General features: G+C 41.1%; 1 protein-coding gene across 1 annotated transcript in view; it reads right to left on the bottom strand.

Annotated features, from left to right (window-relative positions):
- The window catches only part of GALNTL6 (polypeptide N-acetylgalactosaminyltransferase like 6), a 1,216,700-nt gene that overhangs the window by 18,890 nt on the left and 1,172,107 nt on the right, over positions 1 to 25,703 (bottom strand). Inside the window, exon 11 of the mRNA XM_027600276.2 lies at positions 7,380 to 7,496. Within this exon, the coding sequence (XP_027456077.1) occupies positions 7,380 to 7,496 (117 nt within the window). The remainder of the gene's footprint in view (positions 1 to 7,379; positions 7,497 to 25,703) is intronic.

Genomic DNA, 25,703 nt, shown 5'->3' with positions numbered 1-25,703 from the left:
TCCTGTTCCTCTGTTCTTCTATCTTGCTCATGTCCCTCTTGGATCTGTCTTCGACACAGGTGCTGCTTAGGGTTCTCCCTTGGACCTTGTCTTCTACCCCTGCTGGTTGCTACTGTGCATGCTCAGTCCAACTCTCACCAACACATTGATAACTTATCATCTGTGATGTATCCAACTCCATGTAGGATTTCACACCGCATGCCCCATGGACATCTCACATTCAAAATATCCTAAATTCAATTGATTTTCTTTCCTTCTAAGCCTGTTCCTACTCCTTTATTTTGTTTTAGTCGGTGGCCATAGTATTCACGTGCCAACCTGGGAGTCTTTCGTCTTTTAACCCCTTTGTCTCCCTCACCCTCATTCTTTAATCAATTAGCAAGTCTTAACCATTTTTGTCTCCCAATATTGCTGGAAGAAGTCTCTTCCTCTCTATTTCCATTATGTTTGCTCTTAATATTTCTTGTCCGGATTACTGAAATGACTTCCTGATTGGTGTCTTTCCCACCTTCCTTCACAACCGTTTGACTATGTTACCTTTTGGCCTAAAATCTCACCATGTTTTCGCATAATCCTTAAAGAACACAATACAAACTCTTTAATGATGTGGGAAACAAAGGCAGAAGAGAAATTATTAAATTTCCTTACTACCTAAAGGCTACTGACAGGTCCGTGAAACAGGTAGAATGACCTTCTTCTAGGGACTCAACTGCCTCCATGTTGACACTTTGCTAAGGGCAAAAGGAATCCTAACACGCCCCCCCCGCCCCGCCCGATCCTGTAAGCCTACTTTAACATATAAAAGTTCCTTTAGAAATTTCCTTTATCTCTACCCCACAAGATATGTGTTGGCAATCACCCTCCAAGCATATGGCCCACCAATATACATCCGAAGGGTCAGATGACTAAGGTTTTATTAGACGATAATAAATGACTTTTCCCAACAATAGCTAGCCCCCTTGAGGTCCTGGAAACCTTGCTTCCAAAATTCCTTAGAGACTTCCGCTATCCCTCACCCACTCCCAACTTGAAAGTATACAATGCGCCGCTCCTCATGACCCCAGTGCCGTTCTTTCTGCTCCCCGTGCTTTAATACAACCACCTTTTTGCACCAAAGACGCCTCAAGAATTCTTTCTTGGCCATCAGCTTCAAACCCTAATGTCTTTCCTACATCATTTAACATATAAAGCATTTCTCACAGTCTGGCCTTTGCCATTTTCCTCCAGCTGCAACCCTTTTCCCTTAGTTTATGTTCCAGCAACAACAAAACATTTGGAAGTTGCTAAGAGAGTGGATCTTAACAGGTCTCACCACCAGAAAAACAAATCCTGTGACTATGTGTGGTGATGTGTGTTAGCTAGACTTGCTCTAGTGATCACTTCGCAATATGTACAAACACTGAATCATTATGTTGTATGATTGAGGTTAATATAATGTCGTATGCCAATGATATATCAGTTCAAGAACATTTGTAAGTCCTTGCGCTAATAAGGCTGTATTTTCCCGTCTGTGACTTTGTTTGTGAGAGTACCTGTGGTCAGGAGGAGGCCAACATTCCCCAGCCAACCTAGTTCATGCTCATCAGTTCTTTGAGGTTCAGTCCAGATGCCCACTCATCCAAGAAGCCTTCCACTTCAAACCCTTTATTCCTTCTCATCCTTTACCTTATTTCATCATGATCATCCATCTATGTCTCTGTATGTCTCACTAGACAGTGAGAACCTTAATGGTTGAAATCATGTCTTTCTGATCTCTGCATTTCCAGCATCCAGAACAATTCATGATGTATAATAAATGTCCAAGAAAATTTCTATTGAATAAATGTAAACTTGCACTCATTACATTAACATGAAGTGCATGGGGATAGCTGACAAGACTAATCAATTAGTTTTTTTAGTCCTTCAAATGAATTTGTGCTGTTTGTGTCCAATCACAACAATGTCAACAATAATATTATTTTTTGAACTTTCATCTTCAGTGATTCTGGACTTGGTTACGTATTACTGAAATAGAAACTTCCTGTCCTACAAACCTGTCGTTGGCACTGATTAAGTCTTAATTTCACTTAAATATCACATTTCCTTGGTACTGTAAGGAGCCCAACCCATGCAGGAACTAGTGGTCTTGATTGGTTTTTCCATTTCCCTCTCTGCCTCAGCTTCCCTTTTTGGGTACACATAGAAGGCTAGAGCTGAAAGGGACTGTCATCATTACCTAGCACAGTTCCTTATTATACAGTTGAGGAAAATCAGGCCTGGAGAAGTTAAATGGTTGGTCGCCACCACACTTCAAGTGTTCAGTCTTATGTGTTTTTTTTTTTTAATTAATTAATTTGAGAGAGCAGCGGGGGTGGGAAGGTGGGGGGCTTGAGGGAGGGGCAGAGGAAGAGGGAGAGGGAGAGAATCTCATGGAGGGCTTGATCTCATGACACCGAGATCCTGACCTGATCTGAAATCAAGAGTACCCTGCTCAACCGAATGAGTCACCCAGGCCCCCTGGCTTATGTATTCTTTTTTTTTTTTTAAAGATTTGTTTATTTATTAGAGAGAGAGAGAAAAAAAAAATGAGCAAGTGGGGGGAGGGGCAGAGGGAGAGAATCTTCAAGCAGTCTCCCTGCTAAGCGGGGAGCTAATGCAGGGCTCAATCCCACCACCCTTGAGACCAGTACCTGAGTCGAAACCGAGTTGGATGCTTAACTGACTGAGCCACCCAGGCGCCCTGGCTTATGTCTTCTTTTACAGACAGTCTTTATTTCTTTTTTTTACTTTTTGCTTTCTTAATTTTTACTTTTCTTATTTTTCATTAAAGGGATCAGCTAAGTACAAAAGAATTCCTGTGTTAAAGCAAACATCAACAAATTCTTCTCTTGATAGACCTATTCATCTATTGTCCCAATTATATCCCAGGGCTCCTTAGGGCACTTTTATTCTCGTTCCTAGGTTTGTCATTGTAGTGCAATAATCATTCTCAAATTTGTAGATTGGTTGTTAGCTGGTAGTTTCCACAGTGTTTTATGCTGCATCATCATCATCATCATCATCATCACATGGTGATTACTTTCCTGTACCCCAAGTGACATTTCCAGATTATATCAACTGCTTTATTCTTCAGCACCCACCATTAGATAAAATTTTTCTCTCTTATGTCTTTGAAATGCTTTCTATTGCCATTTATCTTATCCTAATGGCCATGTCAATCCAATCAGGCACCAAGGCTTTCATTCATTAGGCACACTTTCTCCTGTGCAATTTCGTTGAACCAGAAACGAGCAGACATTATGAATGTATTTTCATTGTTTGCATGTGATGATGTTATTGTGACATTTGTAGTTTGTCTCTTACCTTTGGACTGTTCCTTACTGATGGAAGGATTTAAATTTCCTTCAGGCTTCCTGTACAATAACTCTTGATTTTTTTTCCAACCTCAAATCCTCAGTTTTAGAGTAAGTTGACGTTAATCTCTCCACTTGCCACTTTTAAATATAGATCCAGAATGATACATAACTCGTACTTCTTCGCTTTACTATCAATGTGGTATGTGTAATGTTGCCCGGGTTTATACCGTGTCTTATGAATAAGCTCAACTAGACTTAGTACTGCAAATACACTTATCACCCTGAGCTTGCTACCTGATTTGAGAAGATTGAAAATATTTTTCTCTCCGTTGGGTGGTTCTATTTTATTTCCTTGTTATGCGGTTGGCAGAAATCTGAGGTAGTACATGTTCTAGTCGGTACCCAACTCCGTTCTGCGAGTGAGGTTGTGTATCCTGGGAACCGGTCCTTTACCGCATACACGGACTTGCTCCCATCTCTGTGCACATCTCCACTCCAGGTCTTGAGAAGGGAGACCTGCTTCCTCAGCAGGAGGAAGGCCTGCTCGGCCACAATACTTCCTCCCCAGCATGAGATCAGAGTCTTCTGCCCGGTCCAAACTGTAGGCCACTTCCTCCCTTCCCTTTCCCTTGGACTCCTAATGGCATTTGGAGGGTATTCTTTCCAGACCTTACAGTACTTATTAAGTTCTCTCTGCTTTTTCTTTCTTTGTCCCTAAAGGAAACTGAAAGCCAGCACACAATGCTACAGTGATCTCAAACAGCTAAATAGAAGGCCCTGGAAAAGTGAATCACACAAATTGCTTCCTTCACAGAAGCCAAATTAGACATCACTGGTGTTCTGCAACAAGAGCCATTTTCTTATAAAGGTGTTTCAGTGGACGATCCTTCATTTCCCATGTAACTATTTTGTTTATTCATTTGTGTTTTATTTTTGCCATTTGTTAAAAAGGATCATTTCAACGCTAATAAGTGCACCTTGTGGTCTTTGAATGCTGTTGAATAAAAAAGAATACCTATAACTTTCCTGCTCTGATATACTTCTTTTTTTCGCCCAGACATTTTAATTTAAGTGGAGAAGAATGAGTCTTAATTCATATAAGTCGCTGAGTAATACAGTGAATAAAGCTTACAGCTAATTATCGGAAAAACAAAGCAGCTTGTCATGTTTTAATCACCAAGCCAATATATGGTAATACGTATTTCAAAGATGATTCATTTTTTAACCTCCTGTCAACTTTGTTTAATCTCCCTGTAGCTTTGTTTTCAGTATCTCTAGAGACCAGGAATCTTTTCTGTATTAACTGGTCTTTTTGTGCGTCATATAGGCGTCTGCTTGTCTGGTGCTGCCCTCTGGTGACCATTTTTTGAATTACATGAGATAGATTTTAGCAGTTCGGCATGAGGAGGGAAAAAGAAACCATTTTTATGCAGTGTAGCTGGTTTTATTTACATTTATTTTAGGGATGTCAAATAAAATCTGTGATCCAGAGCATATTTCGTTCTAGAACATTCCAGGGGATAGAACTATGAAACCTGATTCAGGCATTCAGGCAAGGCATACTTCCTATCAGATGGCTGGCTAGGTGTGTTTCCTGGTTGGGCTGCACAGGGTAGAGAGGGAGTTAGCCCAATAGACATAGATTTTCCATATGGCATGCTTCTTTTTCTTTTTTCTGTAAAAAAGTATCCTTTTCCACTCTAAATGTGGATAGGCCACTGATACTGATAGGCCTCTGAAGCCTTCTCTCTTGCTCCTAGGCTGAAGTCAGAATTGCTTCTTGGAGGTGACAGGCCAGACTATTGCTCACATCCCTAGTAACATTCCTGTGGTGTTTACCGAAGGAGATGGGGGAAGGAGGGGCAAGTCAACTTTTGCTGATATTCATTCCCATCAGTAAATCCTGGAGCTGCAGAGCTTTTTTATAAAAAAAAAAAATTTTTTTTTTTAAATTTATTTGAGAGAGAGAGAGAGAGAGAGAGCACAAGCAAGGAGGAGGGGCAGAGGGAGAGGGAGAAGCAGACTCCATTTTGAGCAGGGAGCCTGACGTGGGGCTCGATCCCAGGATCCGGGGACCATGACCTGAGCCGCCGGCAGACGCTTAACTGACTGAGCCACCCAGGCGCCCCTGCAGAGCCTTCCTGAAAACCCATCTGATAGGTGTCTGCACGCTGCAGGATATATTTGAGTGAATGATAAATAGTATTTGGTTTTGGCAGCTGCCTTGGATCTGAGAGAGTTTTCTAATTTAGTGTTAGTATAAAGTGGTCCGGGGGAGGAGATGTCATGAAGCAGAAGGGAAAGTACCTTTATTTTGCCCCTACCACACGAGCAAGATGCTCTTATATTGTAGACACGGTTTATTCTCACAATAAACCTGTTTGTGGGGTGAATATTACTGTCCCTATTTAGAGGAACCCCAGCTTGGAAAGATGTAACAATTTCACAAGGTCACACAGGTTAAGGGGGCTGCAATCTAGGTGGGCCTGACTGGAAGGCCCACGATCCTTCTGGAACACCATGAGGCTGTGGCTCAGAGTGCAAGGGCCAGATGACCGATCAGGGAGGGGCAGTGTTGGTTCATTGACTGTTGGCGTTAATTCTGCGCTGTGCTGCGCACTCGGCTCCCCGCGGCGTTCCCAAATCACGCTGCTCTGCACTGTGGTGTTGGCCACATGCGGGGTCGCATGGGACAGCAGGGGGAGGCCAGGGCGGGGGCGACATGATGTAGCTCCGCGCACCCGAACGGCTCTTTAAGATCCTAGGCCGGGCATGGTTTGTCTTCACTAGTTTCCTATACAAGATGGGTCCTTGAGGACCATAGCTATAGGAGAGGACTCAAGCCTTACTGGAAACTGCTTGTCTCCTGTTTCCGGTTTTCATAAGAGAGGCATTTTGGAAAATTCTGGAAACAAAGCACAGGCAGTTTATGCTGTCCTGAACGGGGGACGTGGCCTTTCGCAGAGGGAGGGGGCAGTAGAATAGGGAAGGGGCTTTACCTGTACCTGCATATTTTATTCTTTTAAAAAATATAGCACGAGCTGCAGATCCTTATTCAGTCTGTGTAATGACTGTGCCGAAGTGTGTTATAATATTTTTTACAGTTTCCTATTTGATTTTTTAAAAAGATTGTATTTACTTATTTGTCAAAGAAAGAGACAGCACGAGCAGGGGAGCTTCAGGCAGAGGCAGAGGGAGAAGCAGTCTCCCCGGGGGAGCAAGGAGCCCCATATGGGGCTCGATGCCAGGACCCTGGGATTATGACCTGAGCCGAAGGCAGACGCTTAACCGACTGAGCCGCCCAGGCATCCCCCTATTTGATTTTTCATAATTAAACATTAAGAAAATAAAAAGGGGCAGACACAATTCCACCCACTATCTTTTCTCTTTTGCAAATGACACAGTGTGAGGAAAGTCCCTTATAAGAACCATCTGTTTTCAAAGGGGGTCAGGAGTCGCAACTCACTTAATAAACAGAATTGCCCTGAAATACTTTTCAATCAAAGGCAATAAATAGGTCCAAAGTATCCCAGGAAACCCATGATGAGCTGTTACTGCCTCAAAGTTGTCCTTCATGTGTAGGATGACTGACTGCTACAGCAACAAGAGGGGTATGTAAACGGTTCTTTTTAATATATCGCCAGAGGGGAAAGCAAGATGAGATAAAGTCGCAAAAAACTTACAAAATAACAGAGTCTTTCAGTAAAACTGTGAAATTTAGTTGGAAGATTACGTAGCACTCTACAGGCTTTTCCTGGTTTGAAGACTACCATTCTGGGAAAGGAAATATACGCCTAGGACCTTTCTACCATCCTTACTACTACTTAAAGCACATTTTTGTACACGATCTCAATTGATTATCCCAGCTGCTCTGAGAGGAAACAGAAACCAAGAAGGTAAGTAATTCACCAAACAACAGAGCTGGCTGGTGGCAGAAGCAGGACCCCACTGCAGGTCTGACCCGTCCCAGTTAGAGATCTCACCCTACGCTTCCATGCCTGCCTCAGCTCCGCTTGCTCCTGTCACTTCTGGTTGCGAACCTACCTGTTCATGAGACCATGTCCTTTCAGAACCATCCTTGACACAGATGTCCAGCCTCAGTTCAGTGCCTGTGGCTCCATGCTTGCTGTCCACGCAGAGATTTGCTGCCACGTTTCGAATCTGTGGAAAGAAGAAAGAATGAGCATCGGGCTGGTTTTTCTTGCACCCCTAGCTCCTGGCAATCCTGGTATAGATTCGGTAGTTATCTTTTTAATCTATTTGAGAAAGAGCAACGGGGAGAGAGAGAGAGAGAGCGCGCGCACAGGTGCACGTGCACAAGCGGGGGGAGGGGCAAACGGAGGGGGAGGGGAAGCCGGAGAAGCAGGCTCCCCGCAGAGCAGGGACCTCCCGATATGGGACTCGAGCCCAGGATCCTGGGATCATGACCGGAGCTGAAGGCAGACGCTTAACCGACTGAGCCATCCAGGCGCCCCTCAGTGGTTGTCTTTTAGATTACATAATTCCTGAACGATGTTTTAAATTTATATGCAATTTGTGGAGCAAAATCAGGGAATTAACTGTAATATGGCCTAGTGGGCAAGTCAGGGAATGTGAGATGGTTGAAGAGCGAGGCTGCAGCTGGGGCTGCCGCAGAGGACTATGGGATAATATAAGGCGGGGAGCAGCCTCGTTCCTGACTTCCGCAAACTGACGATTTCTTTCTTCAGGGAGTTCCTAACTTGGGATTTGTTATCTTCTTGCTCCAGAGCATCTTCTACCTTTTCCGCCTTAGCTGGGAGAGAGATCCAGTATGAAGCAGGTGATGGAAGTTGTGCGTGAGAGAAAAGAACGAATCACTGAGCCCCGTGTGATTCTGTGCAGGATGCGGGGACCATGTCCCGGTTTGCCTGGATGATCCCGGGCTACACCCGTGGTCATGGTGTAGCATTTCTCCTGGATGATCAATTCAGTGGCACCCTAGAGTATTAGCAAAATAGGAAAGATGGTACTATGGGTGCAATGCTGTGCTGGATGAAGATTCTCTACGGAAAGTCTGAACTCTGACAAGTTGCAGAATGGGAAAAAAGTGACCGATAATTCTTTCCACTTATCATATTAATACTGACATAAGGAACGGAGTAGTTAGGGGTGGGCCAAGAGTGGACTAGGAAAAGTATCAACAACAGAAATAGCAACAGAAAGAGTTTAGGCCATGGCCACGTGTCCCTTCTCAAGTCGGCCTGCCCGAGGATTTCACCAATTCTGCTGACATTGGAACAACGCCCTGTAATAGAGATGGATGTTGTTTATGGTTTGTTACTTAGAAGTCAACGTTTAGCTAAGCTCAGCTATCTCAATCCTTTTTATGCCTTTATATAGTTCTGGATTATAATAATCCCTTTAGGTATTGTTAAGAATGGAAACAAGAACAGGATGTACTCAGGTGATAATTTTAGTCAAGGCTCTTGTGCCAAGAATGAGCAGATAAGGATAAGGAGTCTGTCCAGAGCAGGATGGCTGAAGCAGGCCTATTCCTACCGGGATGGGGGCAAGAGGTAGAGAGAAGGTTGTAATGAAATATACTGAGTGTTATGAAAGGAATAAATGATGCCGGAGTGAGACTGTGGTGGAAGGAGTGATTTCTCATTTCACTTACTGTCGGAGTAGAGGTTGGTATAATGTCATTCGGGAGGGAGCCAATGGGGTAATCCGTTTCCTTATTCAGGGAACTTGACCACAGTGGCGGTTCATCACCCACTATTGGACCTCTACCTTCAGGGTCTCTGTCCCCAATGCCAGGGGAATGGGAGATAATGTAGGACACAGGGCAACAGTTTTTTTTTTTTTTTTAAAGATTGTATTTATTTATTAGACAGAGAGAGACACAGCGAGAGAGGGAACACAAGCAGGGGGAGTGGGAGAGGGAGAAGCAGGCTTCCTGCCGAGCAGGGAGCCTGATACGGGGCTCGATCCCAGGACCCTGGGATCATGACCTGAGCTGAAGCCAGACGCTTAACGACTGAGCCACCCAGGTGCTCCACGGCAAAGTTCTTAACCTAGTTTGGTCTACAGACCTCTCTGAGAATCCGAAGAAAGCTATGGACACTTTTACAAAAATAAACTAATCAAGGAAGCTACAAGTGGATACACACCAGCACTTTTGTGTTCATCTTCCTGGAATCTACAGACGCCATGTTTGAACCCTGAATTAGGGAAAATGCTTTCCACCCACTCCTTGAAAACTACCTATATCCTTCCTCCTAGTAGCGTGGGAAATCCCAAAAGCCAGGGAATGAACTCAGCAGCTGTCAAAGTGCATTGGATTCACTCTCACTTCTCTTCACTTTTCTCGGCCTTCCTGAAACAAGTACCAGGGAGGAATTTTAGTGTGGGATCCGGGGAGCCAAGCTTCAAATCAGCCTTTTGTAAAAATCAATTCCTTGGTGTGTGACTGAGTTTCTTTGGTGAACTAGAAACACCCAGAAGGTCAAAAGTTTGCTTTTTCTGTCACTGACTTGAACCTGGCACGCTCTGCAAAGCTCCCCTTTGATCGCCTTATCTGAACCCAGGGTATCCGTTTTCTAAAGCTGTCTCTAACCTGGGAGCTGCCTGACAGAACTCTGGGCAGGACTCGCTTTCCATTGTTGGACCGTGTAACTCAGGGACTCGCTCTTCTTAGAGAACCAGTATCAGTGTGTGCCAAAGACACCTTCAGGGCACTATTGTTCCCTCTACTTGAGTCCGGGGGCTCGGAACCACATTTAGGAAAACAGTGGCTGCGGATGGTTTGTGGCCACTTGGCCACCAAGGGAGAAGTGTGCCCTTCTCTGTCAGCTGGCATGGTGCTCGCTCAACTGAAGGGGCTCTGTTTGCTCTTGGAAAAGGAGGACATCGGGAAGAAAAGAATATGCACAAGCCAGGGACGCCGAGTGGCAAATCTGCCCAATCTGCCTGTGGATACTCACCAAAGCCCATCAGAGAGCCTCGTTTTGGTTTCTAAATGCTATGAGCTTGAAGGGCTCTGGCAGGGCTGGAGGAGATCATTTTCTAAACTCCTGAATTTTCTAAATTCTCACTCAAATGGCATCTGCGTAGACAATGGGATAAACTTGCTTTGGAAGCCAACTTTCAAGTTGCAGGGGCATAATTGTCTACATCTGTGTAAATTCCAGCTCGTAGTTGTGCCAGAGAAGAAAATGTTAGAGAATATAGGGTAAGGTAGGCACCTGGATTCAAGCCTGCTACCAGGCCATCCTCACTTGCTTCTCTCTTTCCTTTCATTTCATCCTCACCTCTTTGGCACATACTCCTGTCCTCTCCTCTTGCTCACAAACACAACTGATGGTTGCCAGAGGGGAGAGGGGAGAGGGGTCTGGGGTTGGGCAAAAAGGGTGAAGAGGAGTGGGAGCTCCAGGCTTCCAGTTTGGGAATGAATAAGTCGTGGGAATAAAAGACACAGCATAAGGGATATAGTCAATGATACTGTAACAGCGATGTAATGGGACAGACGACAGCTGTACTCCTCGTGAACATAGCGGAATATATAAACTTGTCAGATCACTGTGTTGTACACCTGAAACTAATGTAACATTGTGTGTCAACTATACTCAAGTAAAAATAAAATAAAATGAAAGGAAATAAAATAAATAAACAGGCGAATAAAGTTCTAACAGAGCAAATTCTGTTGATTTATTTGAATAAAGGTAAAAAAATGGAGATTAGCAAATTTAGAAATGATTTATGCTTTTTCAACATGGGCTTTGTGTCTGGCTGAAAGTAAAGCAGTTCACACACATGCACACACCCAAATCTAGGACACAGAACACTGAATAAATCTATGACAGACTAGATACTATTCATGCTTTATTCCTTTGATGTCCAGCTTCAGGGCTTGACATCATTAAAATTGTGGCAAGAAATCCTGGGAGACACCGAACAGGATTAGGAAGTTAGGTAGTGCTTGACTAGGAATGGGTGGGAAGCTGGAAAAAAATGAGGGAAAAGGGAATCGTTACGTATGACAGGATTACAGAGATAATCTCCTTTTCGACAAGGCAGAGAGTAAAGAATGTCTTAGATATACAAGAGAAGTCAGTCTCAGCGTGAATGGTTTTTGCCCCCTCCCCAACACAGGAAGTTTTTAAAAAGAGGTCCCAGAGAAGGGGAATGTGGTATAAATGTCAGTTGGCTAGTAGTTGTGGGATTGCTAATTCTGTTGGTTGTTAAAGAGAGACTAGGCTCAGTTGAGCAAATGAGAGAGCATGGTTTGCTAATTTCCCCCTTATCAGGGTCTTTTAGGTAAGAAGTAGTGGGTTCATGATTCATTCAACAAATTTTATCAAGTACCTTCTATCCCAGGCACTTTACCACATACTGGGTACACAGTGAAAAATAATAGAGAATCACTTCCGGGGGTGGGGTGGGGTAGGTGAAATAGGCCAAGAGGTTCAAAAGGTACAAACTTCCAGTTATAAAATAAGTAAGCATGTAATGCACAGCATGGTGACTATAGTTAATAATACTGTGCTGTATATTTGAAAGTTGCTAAGAAAGTAGATCTTAGGGGCGCCTGGGTGGCTCTGTCGTTAAGCTTCTGCCTTCGGCTCAAGTCATGATCCCAGGGTCCTGGGATCAAGCCCTGCATTGGGCTCCCTGCTCCGCGGGAAGCCTGCTTCTCCCTCTCCCGCCCCTCCTGCTTGTGTTCCCTCTCTCGCTGTGTCTCTCTGTGTCAAATAAATAAATAAAATCTTAAAAAAAAAAAAAAGAACGTAGATCTTAAAAGTTCTCATAAGGAAAAAATTGTAACAATGTATGGTGATGGATGTTAGCTAGATTTACTGTGGCGATCATTTCATAATATATACAAATATCCAAATCATTATGTTGTACAGCTGAAATTAACATAATGTTTTATGTCAATTATATCTCAACAAAAAACATTTGATAAAAATAAATTTGAATTTAACAACCACCACCACAACAAAACCGGTCTCCTTTGTGCAGTTTGAGGTCTAGTGAGGACATCAGAGAGCACCTGAGCTGAGGAAAGGCTTGAGGCTCCCACTATTTCTGGCTGTGAATTTTTAACATGACAAAAGTAATCAAGATACTCCTCTTTCATGGACCGTGGTTGGTTTTAGAATGCAAATTCGTGTGCGGAGCTAGAAAGAAAGAAAGTGGTAGGGTGCTATGGAGAGAGAACTGAGTGGAGACTGAGCAGGTCTCAGATATATCTATCTATCTATCTATATATATACACACACATATATATATACAGATATATATATATATATATACATATATATACATCTCTGAAATAAGTCAGACAGAGAAAGACACATACTGTATGCTCTCACTTTTGTATGTAATCTTAAAAAACTTAACTCCTAAGAATAGAGAATAGAATGGTGGTTGCCAGGGGCTGGGCTGTAGGAGAAATAGGAAATGTTGATCAAAAGGCACAAACCTCCATCTAGAGGAGAGGGGGGAGGGGCAAAAGGAGGAGGGAAAGAGTCCTAACTGAGCAGGCTCCACACTACCGGGGGTGGGGCTTGATCCCAGGACCCGGAATCATGATCTGAGCCAAAATCAAGAGTCAGATGCTCAACCAACTGAGCCAGCCACCCAGGCACCCCTGGAAGCTTCTCTTTCAAGAAACTTGACAGTAAGGGGAAAGGTAGATATAGGGAAAAAATAGAATTAAAAAAAACCAACATTTTGGGGATGGGGAGACTTGAGAATAGAATTACATATAAACCCTGCCCTAATTCATTTGAAACTCAAAAAAATTTTTGAAGTGTTTTTAGAAATTAAAAATATAAATATAAATAGGAAACACTAGAAGTACTTTCATTATCCTTGTAGGACCTTTTACTTTTTAAGTTTCGGTCTCATGGCTATCACGCCATTTTTGCTTGAACGGACCCATTCCATTTCTAATTGCTCTATGCTCATGGCATACAATGACTGTTGGCAGAGACCAACTATTGCCTTTCCTTGAAATTATGCCCACAGAGATTTTCTTCCTAGCTTATGTACATTTTCCTCTTCTGAATTTACCATAAATGTAATTGCTTTGGCATCTTTTTCTTGCCCTGGGACTTACTAGAACTACTCATTTCAGAAGCCTGGCTTATGTTATGCAAGGAAAAGCTGAGCCTATGGCAGAAATATTAGCATAGAGCGTTCAGATTTGTATGTGTTCTGCTCTAAATAGTCTTTTTCTAAAACTATGTCCTGCCACTTGAAGTACTGTGAGTATTGTTTGTGAAACATATCCAGCGTCAGAATAGAACTTTTAGGCTAAGTGTTATTTGCCAAAAAACAATTTGATTTTCACAAACAGATACAGGGGAAGATTTGAATAAATAAGCCACTTTTTATTGGGCTTAAGATAAGCAACTCTTGCCTAATAGAAGGAAAAAAAATTACAGTACCTACTTCATACTCAACTGAGTGCTTTCACAACCATTATTTTGCTTCTTAATCTGTACCACCACCATGCTGTGCATTCATACACATTTGCAGCTGAGGCTCTGGGGTAGTAGGGGGTTTGTCTAAGATTACACCTTCCACTTATTGGAAGGCAGGGTTCGTACCCATGTCTCTTATTCCTAGACCCGTGATTTTTATCCTGTATTGTAGTAATGATTATACTTAATTCACCAGAACAGTGCAATTTGGGGTGTTAAATCCATGGCAAATGCTTTACTGAGCTTGAAGGAATATATGAAGATTAAAGAAGGTTATGAATCCTTAGGTTTAGAAAAGAAGTGATCCTAGTCCACAATTGGGTTGGAGTCTAGATCTAGATAGAGGGTCTGATCTAGATAGAGAGGCTAAAGCAGGGTTAGAAATAAAAATACTCAGGAAGCTTTGGTAAAGCCCTTGGCCAAACCAGTGGATGAAGAAGTGACACTCAAGTCATTGAGGTCCACAACTAAAGGGAAATAGGTGGTTCCCCATGGTGACTGGACTCCAGGGAGGCTGCAGTGGTACAAGAGAGGGAACCGCGGGAGATTAGGAGAAGAAATCATTTCCTGACCTTCGAATGAGACTGTAGATGTTGAATCTAGAATTCCAGAATTCTTGAATTCGAAAATTCCATTTCCTGAAAAGCCAGAAAATGGCAGAATAGTAAGGACTTTGTTCTCACTTATACAGGTGGCTGGAAAATACCTCCTTTTGTGTCCAACAGCCAGTTCTATCCTTTGTTAAGCAGAGAATATGGAAAATTTTGTTCTTTTGAACACAAAAACATGTAAGTTTGAAGGCTTAGAAACTGATTTTTTTTAGTCTGGATTTCTTTCCTTAAGTTCTGATGTTGGAATTTCATAAAGTCAAGGAAAGAAATATTTTAGCATATACCCTCTCCTGGGTACACTGTTCGATGAGGGAATGACCAATAACTGGTTTGGCTGAGCAAAGATTTTTGAAAGCTCAGGTGATAATTATTCATGTTTTGGTATGAATTATTCACACATGTGCAATGAGATAAAGAACATATTGCATGTCAGAGACATGAAAGAAGACATTTTAAAAAATTTGTAAGGATGGGCGCCTGGGTGGCTCAGTCGGTTAAGCATCTGCCTTCGACTTCAACTCAAGTCATGATCCCAGGGTCCTGGGATGGAGCCCCGCATCGGGCTCCCTGCTCAGCAGGGAAGTCTGCTTCTCCCTCTCCCTCTGCCCCTGCTCCTGTGCTCTCTCTCTCAAATAAATAAATAAATAAATAAATAAATAAATAAATAAATAAATAAATAAATCTTTAAAAATAAGTTGTAAGGAGTAATTTAGGAGATGAACAGATTTACGTGGGTCCTCCTTTTCTCCCTACAATTTACAAGACCCAGGTGAGTAAATTAAAGGTGGACAATAGGAGGGAAAATAAGATCCAAAGGAAAATCTTACAGTGAGAGTTCGAGAATGTCTACAGGAAAACTTGTCAAAGGGATATCTGAAAATTAGGAAAGGCATTTTAAGTCAGGAGTTAATATGGGCTTTCCTGTGTTCTGTGGAGGGAAGGACTCTCCAGGAGGAGCTTCTCCCTCACTGCTAATAACACTAATTGCACCTGCGTCAAGAGGTTTAAAGGCAGGAAATACTGCTTTGAAGGCAAATGCAAACCACAGGAGGAACTGGCTTGGGGGCTGTGAAGGCGGCGTGGCCCCATTTCAGCCCCAGATTGTGGGAAGAAACCCCAGAATGGCCTGGAGCCAGAAATGGTTAGTCCTCAGAGCTCCTCTACCGTCACTCAGAAAATGACACAGCCATCTTCTCTGACTAAGCCCCACTGGGGCTTAGATGGCAAGCACCTCATCTTTTAACTAACATCTTGACATTTAATGTTCCTTTTATTATTTTTTTTCTGGAGTGCCATTTTATGAATACAAACACTTCTCCCAATGGTTAGATTCATCTATGAATTGCCAATAAATCTAAGATCTGCTCCAGTTCCAGTGTAATCGTGAAAAGCCACTTTCAGGGTTATCCCAAAGCCAAGGGCATTAAAAATAAAGCAACTTCTTAGTACTTGGAAAACGACTCACACAACACAGTGTCTAGATCAGATAATTCTTCCTTCAAATTCAGGTCAGATTGTTGAAATGTGGACAGGTTTAAAAGCTTGTCTAATATAGAGATGTTAAGCTCTTGTGTAAGATTTAGAACCATTAGTTAATGAAGATCTGTAATCAAAATTATGGGTTGATTCTGAGAAGGATGTGACCCTTTGACCCTGGACAGGATTGCAGCAAAATCCCTGAGACACATGATAATCTATGGGCTTTTAAAGTTCTCTGGAGAAGTAGATTCTCTTGAACTCATTCTTGAGTTTAACAGCCATCCCTCTAAGGAAGGTCAGCAAATTGTCCTAAGTTTCAAGTAAGATAATTCAGGGTCTGAGTTTTCTATTGTAAATTTCCTCACTGTTAAACAGTCAGCCTATTAAAAGAGTGGACTTGGGTCTTTAAGGGAAAAAAAGTGTGGAAATGTCAAATTGCATTTGGGATACTAAACTATAATGTAATATTTATAAAATATCTCATGGTATAATTACTTCCCTGCAATGTTCCTCTGTGGACTTTATATTGTGAAACCATATCTTTTCCATTTTGTAGAAGACACAACTGAGTGAGTAGTTGTAAAAATACTTCCACTCTCTTTCTTACCTCCTGCTGCAAAATCAAACAAATAGGGAACCAGAATAGTGAGATTTGAAGGCCTACCCTTAAAATTCTGAGTCATACTGACGAGCATTCCATCACTATGTCCTGTAGTAAGTTTCATGCGAAACTATTTAATTGACTACTGATTAATATTTCCTATAAAAAAAAGCAAATGTACTCCCTTCAAACCAGTGACACCAGATATTTCACCCTGGGGCACCACCTTATGTAACAGGTAGTGTAATGATCTCAAAATACTTGGATCTTCCAGCCACCTTCTGAACAATAACCTTACATCTACTTTTAATCTAAGCATTTTATATAATGTCCCTCCTCTCAAATTAACCATCAATGCAGTTAATCAGATTCAATGAGTGGATAGTTCTGAGAATGAAACAGGTTGAGGTTTGATAAGATTGTGATGTGAATGGTGGGTGTTCAAAGCTAAGAGTTATCCTTTCTCTGGGAGAGAGTGAGACTGTATTTCTCCCTGAAAATAGAGCAGAACAAAAACCACAACAAAACAATGCAGAACAAGGCAACTGAGTTCTCAGAGAAACTTAACATCAGTCTAGCTCTAGTCTAGTGAGTGTGGCTACATGAACAACCTAAAGAGCCAGTCCAGGCAGTTTCAAGAGAAAGTCAGGTAAGCCCCATATCGTGTAGGGGCCTTTGGGAGGCCAGTGGAGGCTGGCTTCTGGTCTCTGGCAGGGGCCTGCAGTGTTACCCCAAACCTATGAAGCTCTGTTGGGGAGAGGCTATGCCTCCTTCGTTTCTGTAACCCCAACACCTGGCATAGTTTTTGGTGTATAATGTATTCATCAGCTGGGGTTGCTGTAGCAAAATACCACAGACTGGGGGGCTTCAACAACAGAAATTTATTTCTCAGTTCTAGAAGCTGGAAGTCCAAGATCAAGGTGTTGGCAGGGTTGGTTTCTTCTGAGTCCTCTCAGGCTTCAAGGCTTGAAGATGGCTGCCTTCTTGCTATGTCTTCATATGGCCTTTTTCTCTATGTGTAGGCACTCCTGGTGTCTCTTCTTCTTATAAGAACACCAGTCCTATTGGGTTAGGGCCCCATGCTTATGACCTCACTTAACCTTGATTACCTCCTCTATGTCCAAATATAGTTATATTGCTGAAGGGTTAGGGCTTCAACATAGGAATTTGGGGGGGGCACAATTCAGTCTTTAACATATAGTACTTACTCAATAACCTCTTTTTAAATAAAGAAGGCAGTTAACTACTTTTCTTGCTAGTTTCTCTGCTGATGAATACGAAGGGTCACAATGACAGCTATTTAATATTATTCTTGCAATTGATCTTAGAGTTTTGTGAAGAGACTTTTCCAAGGATTGTATTTTTCAGATGATTTAGAAGGAATTTATTGCTAGTAGTTTTTGTTGGATATCTTTCATATCCACTTTCTGTACTACATACATGCTAGGCCTAGTGAGATTGCTAGAATCTCAAAGCCACTTGCTTGCATTCATCTCTCAAATCCTTACCAAAATCCCGACTCATCTCTTTCTATTCCTGGAATTAGGTCATGGGCAAAGTGCCAGCAATGACTTTTTTGAGCCATAGGTGGTCCTCCAGCTGAATGTGGTACTTGCCTCGTTTATATTTTGAGCCTAGTTTTAATCTTTTCATTCAAGGCTGTCACTGTCATTTTATTAAGTGGAATTAAACTTTTTTTTTGGAGTCATGGTCTGTCCTTGAGAATCTGATGAAAGTTATGGACTTTCCAGAAAAATGTACTTGATATACAGACACAAGTTTGACATACAAAGTATCCTTGCTTTATACATCTGGTGGCCTGTAAAGTCTGTTTCACATGCTTATCACATAAATAGATTTCTTTCCACCTCCAACAAAGAGACACACGAAAGTTTAGAATTCGCTTTTTAGAGTGTATGTGAGATACTTTCCCTGTACCCATGAGCATTAGTAGACAAGCAAATGGCTGTAGTTTTTGCTTAAAAAAAAAAAAAAAACCCACAACTGAGAGATATCTCATGCACAAAACAATTATTCTCAATCATTCTCTTGTATGATTGAGGTATGTGTTGTCTCCTGCATCCATATGTAATAAAAATCAGGGTTTCAATGACTCTAATAATAGTAGCTAACCTTTTATTGAGAGCTTGCTGTCTTAGACCCTATGCAATGTGCTTTCTATAGATTATTTCATTTCATCATCACAACAACTAGATGAGGTAGGTACTATTATTACTTCTATTTCGCAATGAGGAAAACAAAAGATATGAGTTTCCTGTAGCTGCTATAACAAATAACCACACTCCTGGTAACTTACAACAGTGGAAATGTATTCTCTCCCAGTTGTGGAGGCCAGAAGTCCAAAATCAAGCTGCTGGCTGGCCTACGTTCCTTCCAGAGGCTCTAGGGAAGATTTTGTTCTTGCTTCTTCCAGCTTCTGGTAGAGGCTGGCATTCCTTGGCTTGTGGTTACTCACTCCATTGTCTGCCACTGTTCTCACATGGCCTTCTCCTCTATGTGTTGCTTCTCTGTGTGTCTGTTATAAGGACACTTGTCATTGGATTTAAGGTCCACCTAGATAGTTCAGGATGATCTCATCTTAAGATCCTTAACTTAATTTCACTGCAAAGACTTTTTCCAAAAAAAATCATTCATAGGCTCTGGGAATTAAAATGGGGCATATCTTTTTGTGGGCCATCACTCAATTTGCTACACAAGGAACTGATATGTTACAATAAGTCAGTGGTAGACCTAGGATTCCAACTCTTATATGTTAGGGCTTCAAGAAAGCCCCACAATTACTAGCTGTAGACTTCAATGTCTCCTTTTGCCCTCCTCTCAGTCAGAGTTGCAATGAGACCATGGTCTGACTGGCCACTGGCTGAGAGGTAAGGGCTCAGTTCAGTAGAAGTCTCAGTTCTCATAGAACTATGAAACTGACTTACATAAAGAAACAGAGGTGAGGCTAGGACCATAGAGCCAAATATCACATCAGGAGCATAGTGTTGATCTCAAGTTTCCTTCCCTGCATTCTAGGGTGAGATACCCCATGGAGATGGTGCATAGAGATGGAACAGAAGAAAGAGGGCTCAGAGGAGCCTGAGAAGCCTACTAAGCTGTGGCTGCGCAGAAGGGCAATGCTCTTGTGGAAATATTTGGCTAAAATGTTACGCATGCTGAAAGAAATTTAAAAAGACATAAATAAATGGAAAGCTCTCCCATGTCCATAGATTGGAAAACAATATTGTTAGGATATCAATATTAACTAATATGACCTACAGATTCTGCAATTCCTATCAACATCTCATTGATATATTTTGCAAAAATAAAAAAAATCAATCCTTAAATTAACATGAAGTCTCAAGAGGCCTTAAATAGTCGACACAATCTTGAAAAAGAAGAACAAAATTAGAAGACTTACACTTCCTAATTTTAAAACTTACTATAATGCTACAATAAACAAAACAGTTGGTATTGGGCTATAGACTGGTGGAATAGAATGAAGAGCCCAGGAATAATGCTACAATAAACAAAACAGTTGGTATTGGGATATAGACTGGTGGAATAGAATGAAGAGCCCAGGAAAAAACACCACTGTATATGGCTAAATGATTCCTCACAAAGGTGCAAGATCATTCAGTGGGGGAAAGGAGTCTTCAACAAATGGTTTTGGGAAAACTGGATAACTGCATGCAAAAAAATGAAGTTAGACCTTACCTTAACCATTTACAAATATTAACTCAAAATAGATCTGAGACCTCAGTGTAAAACCTGAAACAGTACAAGTCTTAGAAGAAACCATAGGAAAGCTTCTCAGCTTTGGATTTTGCAATGATTCTTGGATATGACACCAAAAGTGAAGGTAACAATAGAAAAAAATAGATAAATTAGACCTCATCAAAATTAAAAACTTCTGTGTATCAGAAGACACTATTAACAGAGTATAAAGATGCATAATGGGAGAAAGTATTTGCAAATCATGTATCTCATAAGGGATTAATACACAGACTACATAAAGAATTCCTAAAAGCCAACAACAAAAAAGCAAACAATCCAATTCAAAAATGGGTCAAAGACCTGAAATATCTCCAAAGAAGATACACAATGACCCATAGCACATGGAATGATGTTCACCATCACTAATTGTTTAGGGAAATGCAAATCGAAACCGCATTGAGATAACTCTTCACACCCATTAGAATTATTATAAACAAAACAGAGCCAAACCAGAAAACAGCAAGTCTTGGTAAAGGTGTGGAATAAATTAGAATACTTGTGCATTGCTGGTGGGAATATAAAATGGTACAACTGCTATAGAAAACAGTTGGCTCCTCAAAAAATTAAAACATAGGATTACCATATGCTCTAGCAATTCCACTTTTGAGAATATACACAAAATAATTGACAGCAAAGATTTGGGTAGATATTTATACACCCATGTTCATAGCAATATTATTCACAATAGCCAAAATGTGGAAACAACCTAAGTGTCCATTAACAGATAAATGGATAAATAAAATGTGATATATACATACAGTGGAATATTATTCAGCCTTAAAAGGGATGAAAATCTGACACAGGCTACTGCATAGATGAACCTTGAGGACATTAGGCTAAGTGAAATAAGCCAGCTCTTAAAGGACAAACATTGTATGATTCTACATATATGAAGCACCTAAAACAGTCAAATCCATAGAGACAGGAAGTAGAATAGAGGTTACTTGGGGCTGTGGGGAGAGGGGAATGGGGAGTTCCTTAATGGGAACTGAGTTTCAGTTGGGATAATGAAAAAGTTCTGAAAAGGGGTGGTGGTGATGGTTACACAACAATGTGAATGTACCCAATGCCACTAAATTGTACACTTAAAAATGGTTAAAAAGGCAAATGTATATTTTACTATAATAAAAAAATGCAGTGCTTATTTGAAGCTGATTGGAGCAGTTTGCTGTAAATCCGTAAGAGAGAGGAAGCCAAGCTGTGGGAGAGTGGCAAGTAATATAAGGAGGACCTATTTTCTTGCTTTGGGGTGGATGTTAGAAAACACTTGTGCTCAAGAGGCCTCCGAGTGTATACAATTTTCTCAGTGTATTTGAGAATTGTTGTATCTCACCCCAGTGAAGTATTTGACACCAATTTTACACATAAGGGAAAAGTTACAAATATATATATAAGCATATATATGATTTTTAAATATTATATATATATATATATATATATATAATTATCTGTTCCTCTGTGATGGTGCATAATTGTCTTAGGAGAGAGAACTGTCTGGAAATTCCCTCAAAGGACTGGGATTATTTCCAGTTACAGGGAAGACACTAAGACCAGCTGTAGATAGTTGCAAGTGGTAAGTATTTTTATTTTTATTTCACCCTCTCTAATCCTGCTTTATCTGAGATTAACTCCCTTCCAACCCATACTATCATCCTTATAAATTAACCAAGATTGTTTTCTTAACCTGCCCCTCAAGGAGTCATAGCTAAGCTTTCCAGCTGTGTCACCAGTGTTCTGTAACCAAGCAGGGCAGCTCAAAGGGTTTTTAAAATGAGAGAGTATTTAATAAGCTGGAAGAGGCAAATCTGCTTTTAAATTCGCAAGCAATTTTATAATTCATTTGGGGGAGGTAGAGATAGAAGAAAGAAAGGAGTACTTGAAAGATAGGATCCCTTTGCCTTCCTCTGCTTACTGTAACTGGGTATAGGCAACATACATAAGAACTTGAACTCTTCATCACCCCCCTCCCTGACCAAACTGCTCACTCAGAATGTCATGATTGAGTATGACACTATTGAAAAAAAAAAAATCTTTTTTCCATATTCATTTTCCTTGTTTTATTTAATTTTTATCTTCTATGCAAAACATTTTCTGGAAAATCGAATCTCTTAGAGAAGGCAAGAACAATTTTCTTCTGGAAAGAATATTTGATCCCTTTCACTTTGTCATGAAAGGGAATTAAATGTAGTTTCTCTTTTTGATATGGAGTACTTTATTTCTTTATTTTTTAAAGATTTATTTATTTACTTTAGAGAGAGAGAGAGAGAGAGAGAATGCTCACCCAAGCAGGGTTAGGGGCATAAAGAGAGGGAGAGAGAATCCTCAAGCAGACTCCCCACTGAGAAAGGAGCCCCATGCCAGGCTCCATCCCATGACCCTGAAATCATGACCTGAGCCTAAATCAAGAGTCAGCCAACTAACCGACTGAGACTCCCAGGTGCCCCTTGATATGAAGTATTTTAAATTCTAATTATCAATAACTATAGCAGACACAGAATTATGTCTTTGGGTAATTCTGCCTTCATCTGGCTTTGAGATGTCTGGAGCCAGTTAACAACAACAACAACAACTCCATTTACTCTTAGCTGTTGATTTAAATGTGCAAGTTACTGCTGGTACTCCTACCACCACTCTTAGGACCCTGCTGTACGAACAGGTGACTTCTGTTGGTTACTTGCCATGTGCCAGACATTAAGGTAAGAGCTTTACATGAATCATGACAGGGAATCCTCAACAAACTCTATAATGTAGGGACTATCACTCTCATTCTACTACTGAGCAAACAGAGATTAAAAAACTTTCCTGATTCTGACATATCCAGTAAATATTGGAGCTGGGATGTGAACAGAGGTGTCTGGGAATTCAGAAGAACTAAGGACATGTGCTAACCTATAAGGCACTGAGAACAACCATCATTTCCTATTTGACCTTGTGCTTGCCTCAACATTGCCCATCAGGCCTTTGTGCAGCAGAATGAGCTCAGCTTGAGTCTGTGGAATTGAGTACTTTATTCATTTTCTTAAATTTTAATTTGGATGTCGTTGCAATGTGGCATCTTATATTCTCCTTTTTATGCACTTACATCAGGTAGCCTATTAATATAAGGGGAGGAACTGTAGATTTCCTCTTTTTGGGAGCTGCACAGGCTAGTCCCTGGGAGTATAGAAGAACACCATGGCCTGCCGTGTTATGGTTGTGGAGACATGGGCTTGTCATCAGAAGTCGTTGTGCCATGGAAGAGGCTTTCAAGAACTCTAGGATTTTGTAGGTATGTTGTGAGTGAGGTGTCTCTTCTTCAAAATAATGAAAGCAGCTTGCTCTTATTATAGCTCCTTAGTCCCTAAGCCACATGAGAACAAAAACTATGTCTCATGTACTCACCGTTCATCTTTTGTGACAAGTACAGTGCCTGGTCCATTAATATTTGCTGAATGAGAAAAGGTGAATAAGAATGAATAGTTGACAGGTCAGATGACAGCTATGTAAAGTCACCAGAAGGAGACAGGATGGGCAGCAAAACTCTACAATGACCCACTCCATGGAGCAGCATAAAAAAAAAAAAAAGATGTGTTGAATAGAAGGGGTTGTCAGTAATGGAAGGACAGAAAGGGCGACTAAGAAATGAGTGTGGGACATGCCATCCAAATGCTGCCCAGAGTAACCACCTACGTATGGGTAAAATTCCCAGTCTCAATGGTGGGCTTGTCCTTAGGATGGAGCTGAAGGTGGAAGTTTGTAGCCAACAGACTTCAAGTGTTATTCTTTCTGGCAAACCAAGCCCTCTGGCATCCCTGATGCCCTTAAATAGTCTCTTTGTCTTTGTTGTGATTGCATGTTCATCAAACAAATTTCTGACTCCCACATAGTCTGCTTACCTGGAGAGAATGTGCTGACAATAAGGATTTTACATTTTTCTGTTCCCCTGGACAGTGATTTATCATGCAGAGTCAATAGAGGGATTCTCAATGAACACTGGGCGCATGCATAGCATTCTGAGGCCCAAAGTACTGGTTTTATTCACCGGTGGATTTCTGAGCTTTGTGACAGTGGTAGTTTTCATGGACAATTAATAGTGGACATCCTGGTATTGTTCTCAGCCCCTGTGCATTTTGGCTGGAGGGAGTCAGTCTCTGGGGATCTGATCATTGTGAGCACCAAAAAAGAGTCAGTTTCTGGATCTTCAAAGAGTGGTGTCAGTTTCATTCACCCAGGCCTTTCCTCAGGCTGGTGCCTCTTAAAGCTTTCCACACAGACCAGGCTGATAATGAGAGAATGTGTATCTGGGAGGTCAACAATCTTGGGTTAAAGTACGTTTTCTTGAAGTACTCCGTTTTTAAAAAATGTTGTATATTGTACATTCTACTCTGTAACATACCCATTTCATTTCATTGTTATCTTCCTATTAACCTTTAAGTAAAGACGACGCTCTTGGGAAGATAAGCAGGAGTTTCCCCTTGGCTCCCGGTGCTCCTGGGCTCAGGCTGAGCACTCCCTCAGGGCATGCTTTGTACATTTGAGAAGCTCTGCCTTAGACACCTGCTTAACATTTGCAGTTCTGTGGCTTCTGTGTCTTAAGACTTTTTAGTTCTATCATCCTTGGCTATTTTACTTCCTCTAAATAGGATTATTTCTTTATGCCAGGAATTGAACTAATTTTTTTTTAACCCAGATTGCTACATAGCAATTTTGGCTGTGGTAACTAGCATCTCTTATGACCGTTGTTTAATGGTGTCTCTTTTCCATTCTCTTTTTTAAAAAAATACCAGTGTGGACTCTATTGCTATCCAGTTAAATGAATAATTGGACTATATGTTTCCTGTACATTTGGAGAATTAAACCAATTTGAGTAAGCATTTTGAAAACATAAACCATTCTATAAATTTTACTAATCATAGTACGATTTCAACAGTTCATTTTATTTTGCTGTTGAGAAAGAAGAAAGCTCTCTAGACAATTAACCAGGGCTCTAACCTTTAGAAATGAGAGAGAGAAAGCAGAGAGAAAAAGAGAGAGAGAGAGAGAGGTATTCTGGCAGACAAAATGGTGCCATCTGCTCATATTTTATACAGCATTTTGTCTCATGTTATTCCACACTGGCTCTAAGAAAGAGCTAATAAATATTCTAAGTATAAAATTTGAGTAAAATATTATATTATTGAGGCATTATGCCATTCAAAACATGATAGGCTATGAGGATGTGTTTCTAAATAATGATTTTAGCTCTAGGGTACAAGTAAAATAAAAATGCTGTTTTTTATTTTTACATTTTACATATTTTTATGTAATAGCTATACCTACAACATCACCAAAATGCATGCTTCTGCTCTCTCTTTCCCTGTTGTTATGTTCCTACATACCTTCCAAAGCAACGCGTTCGAAAATACTCTTTATGATGAAGATTTCTATGCACCCGATTCTTGAAAATCATCGGCATTTTGCCATGCTT

This window comes from Zalophus californianus, chromosome 2 (assembly GCF_009762305.2).
Source record: "Zalophus californianus isolate mZalCal1 chromosome 2, mZalCal1.pri.v2, whole genome shotgun sequence".
In the NCBI taxonomy this organism is placed as follows: domain Eukaryota; kingdom Metazoa; phylum Chordata; class Mammalia; order Carnivora; family Otariidae; genus Zalophus; species Zalophus californianus.
Note: the sequence above shows the minus strand (reverse complement) of the source record. Positions and strands in the feature narration are given on the sequence as shown.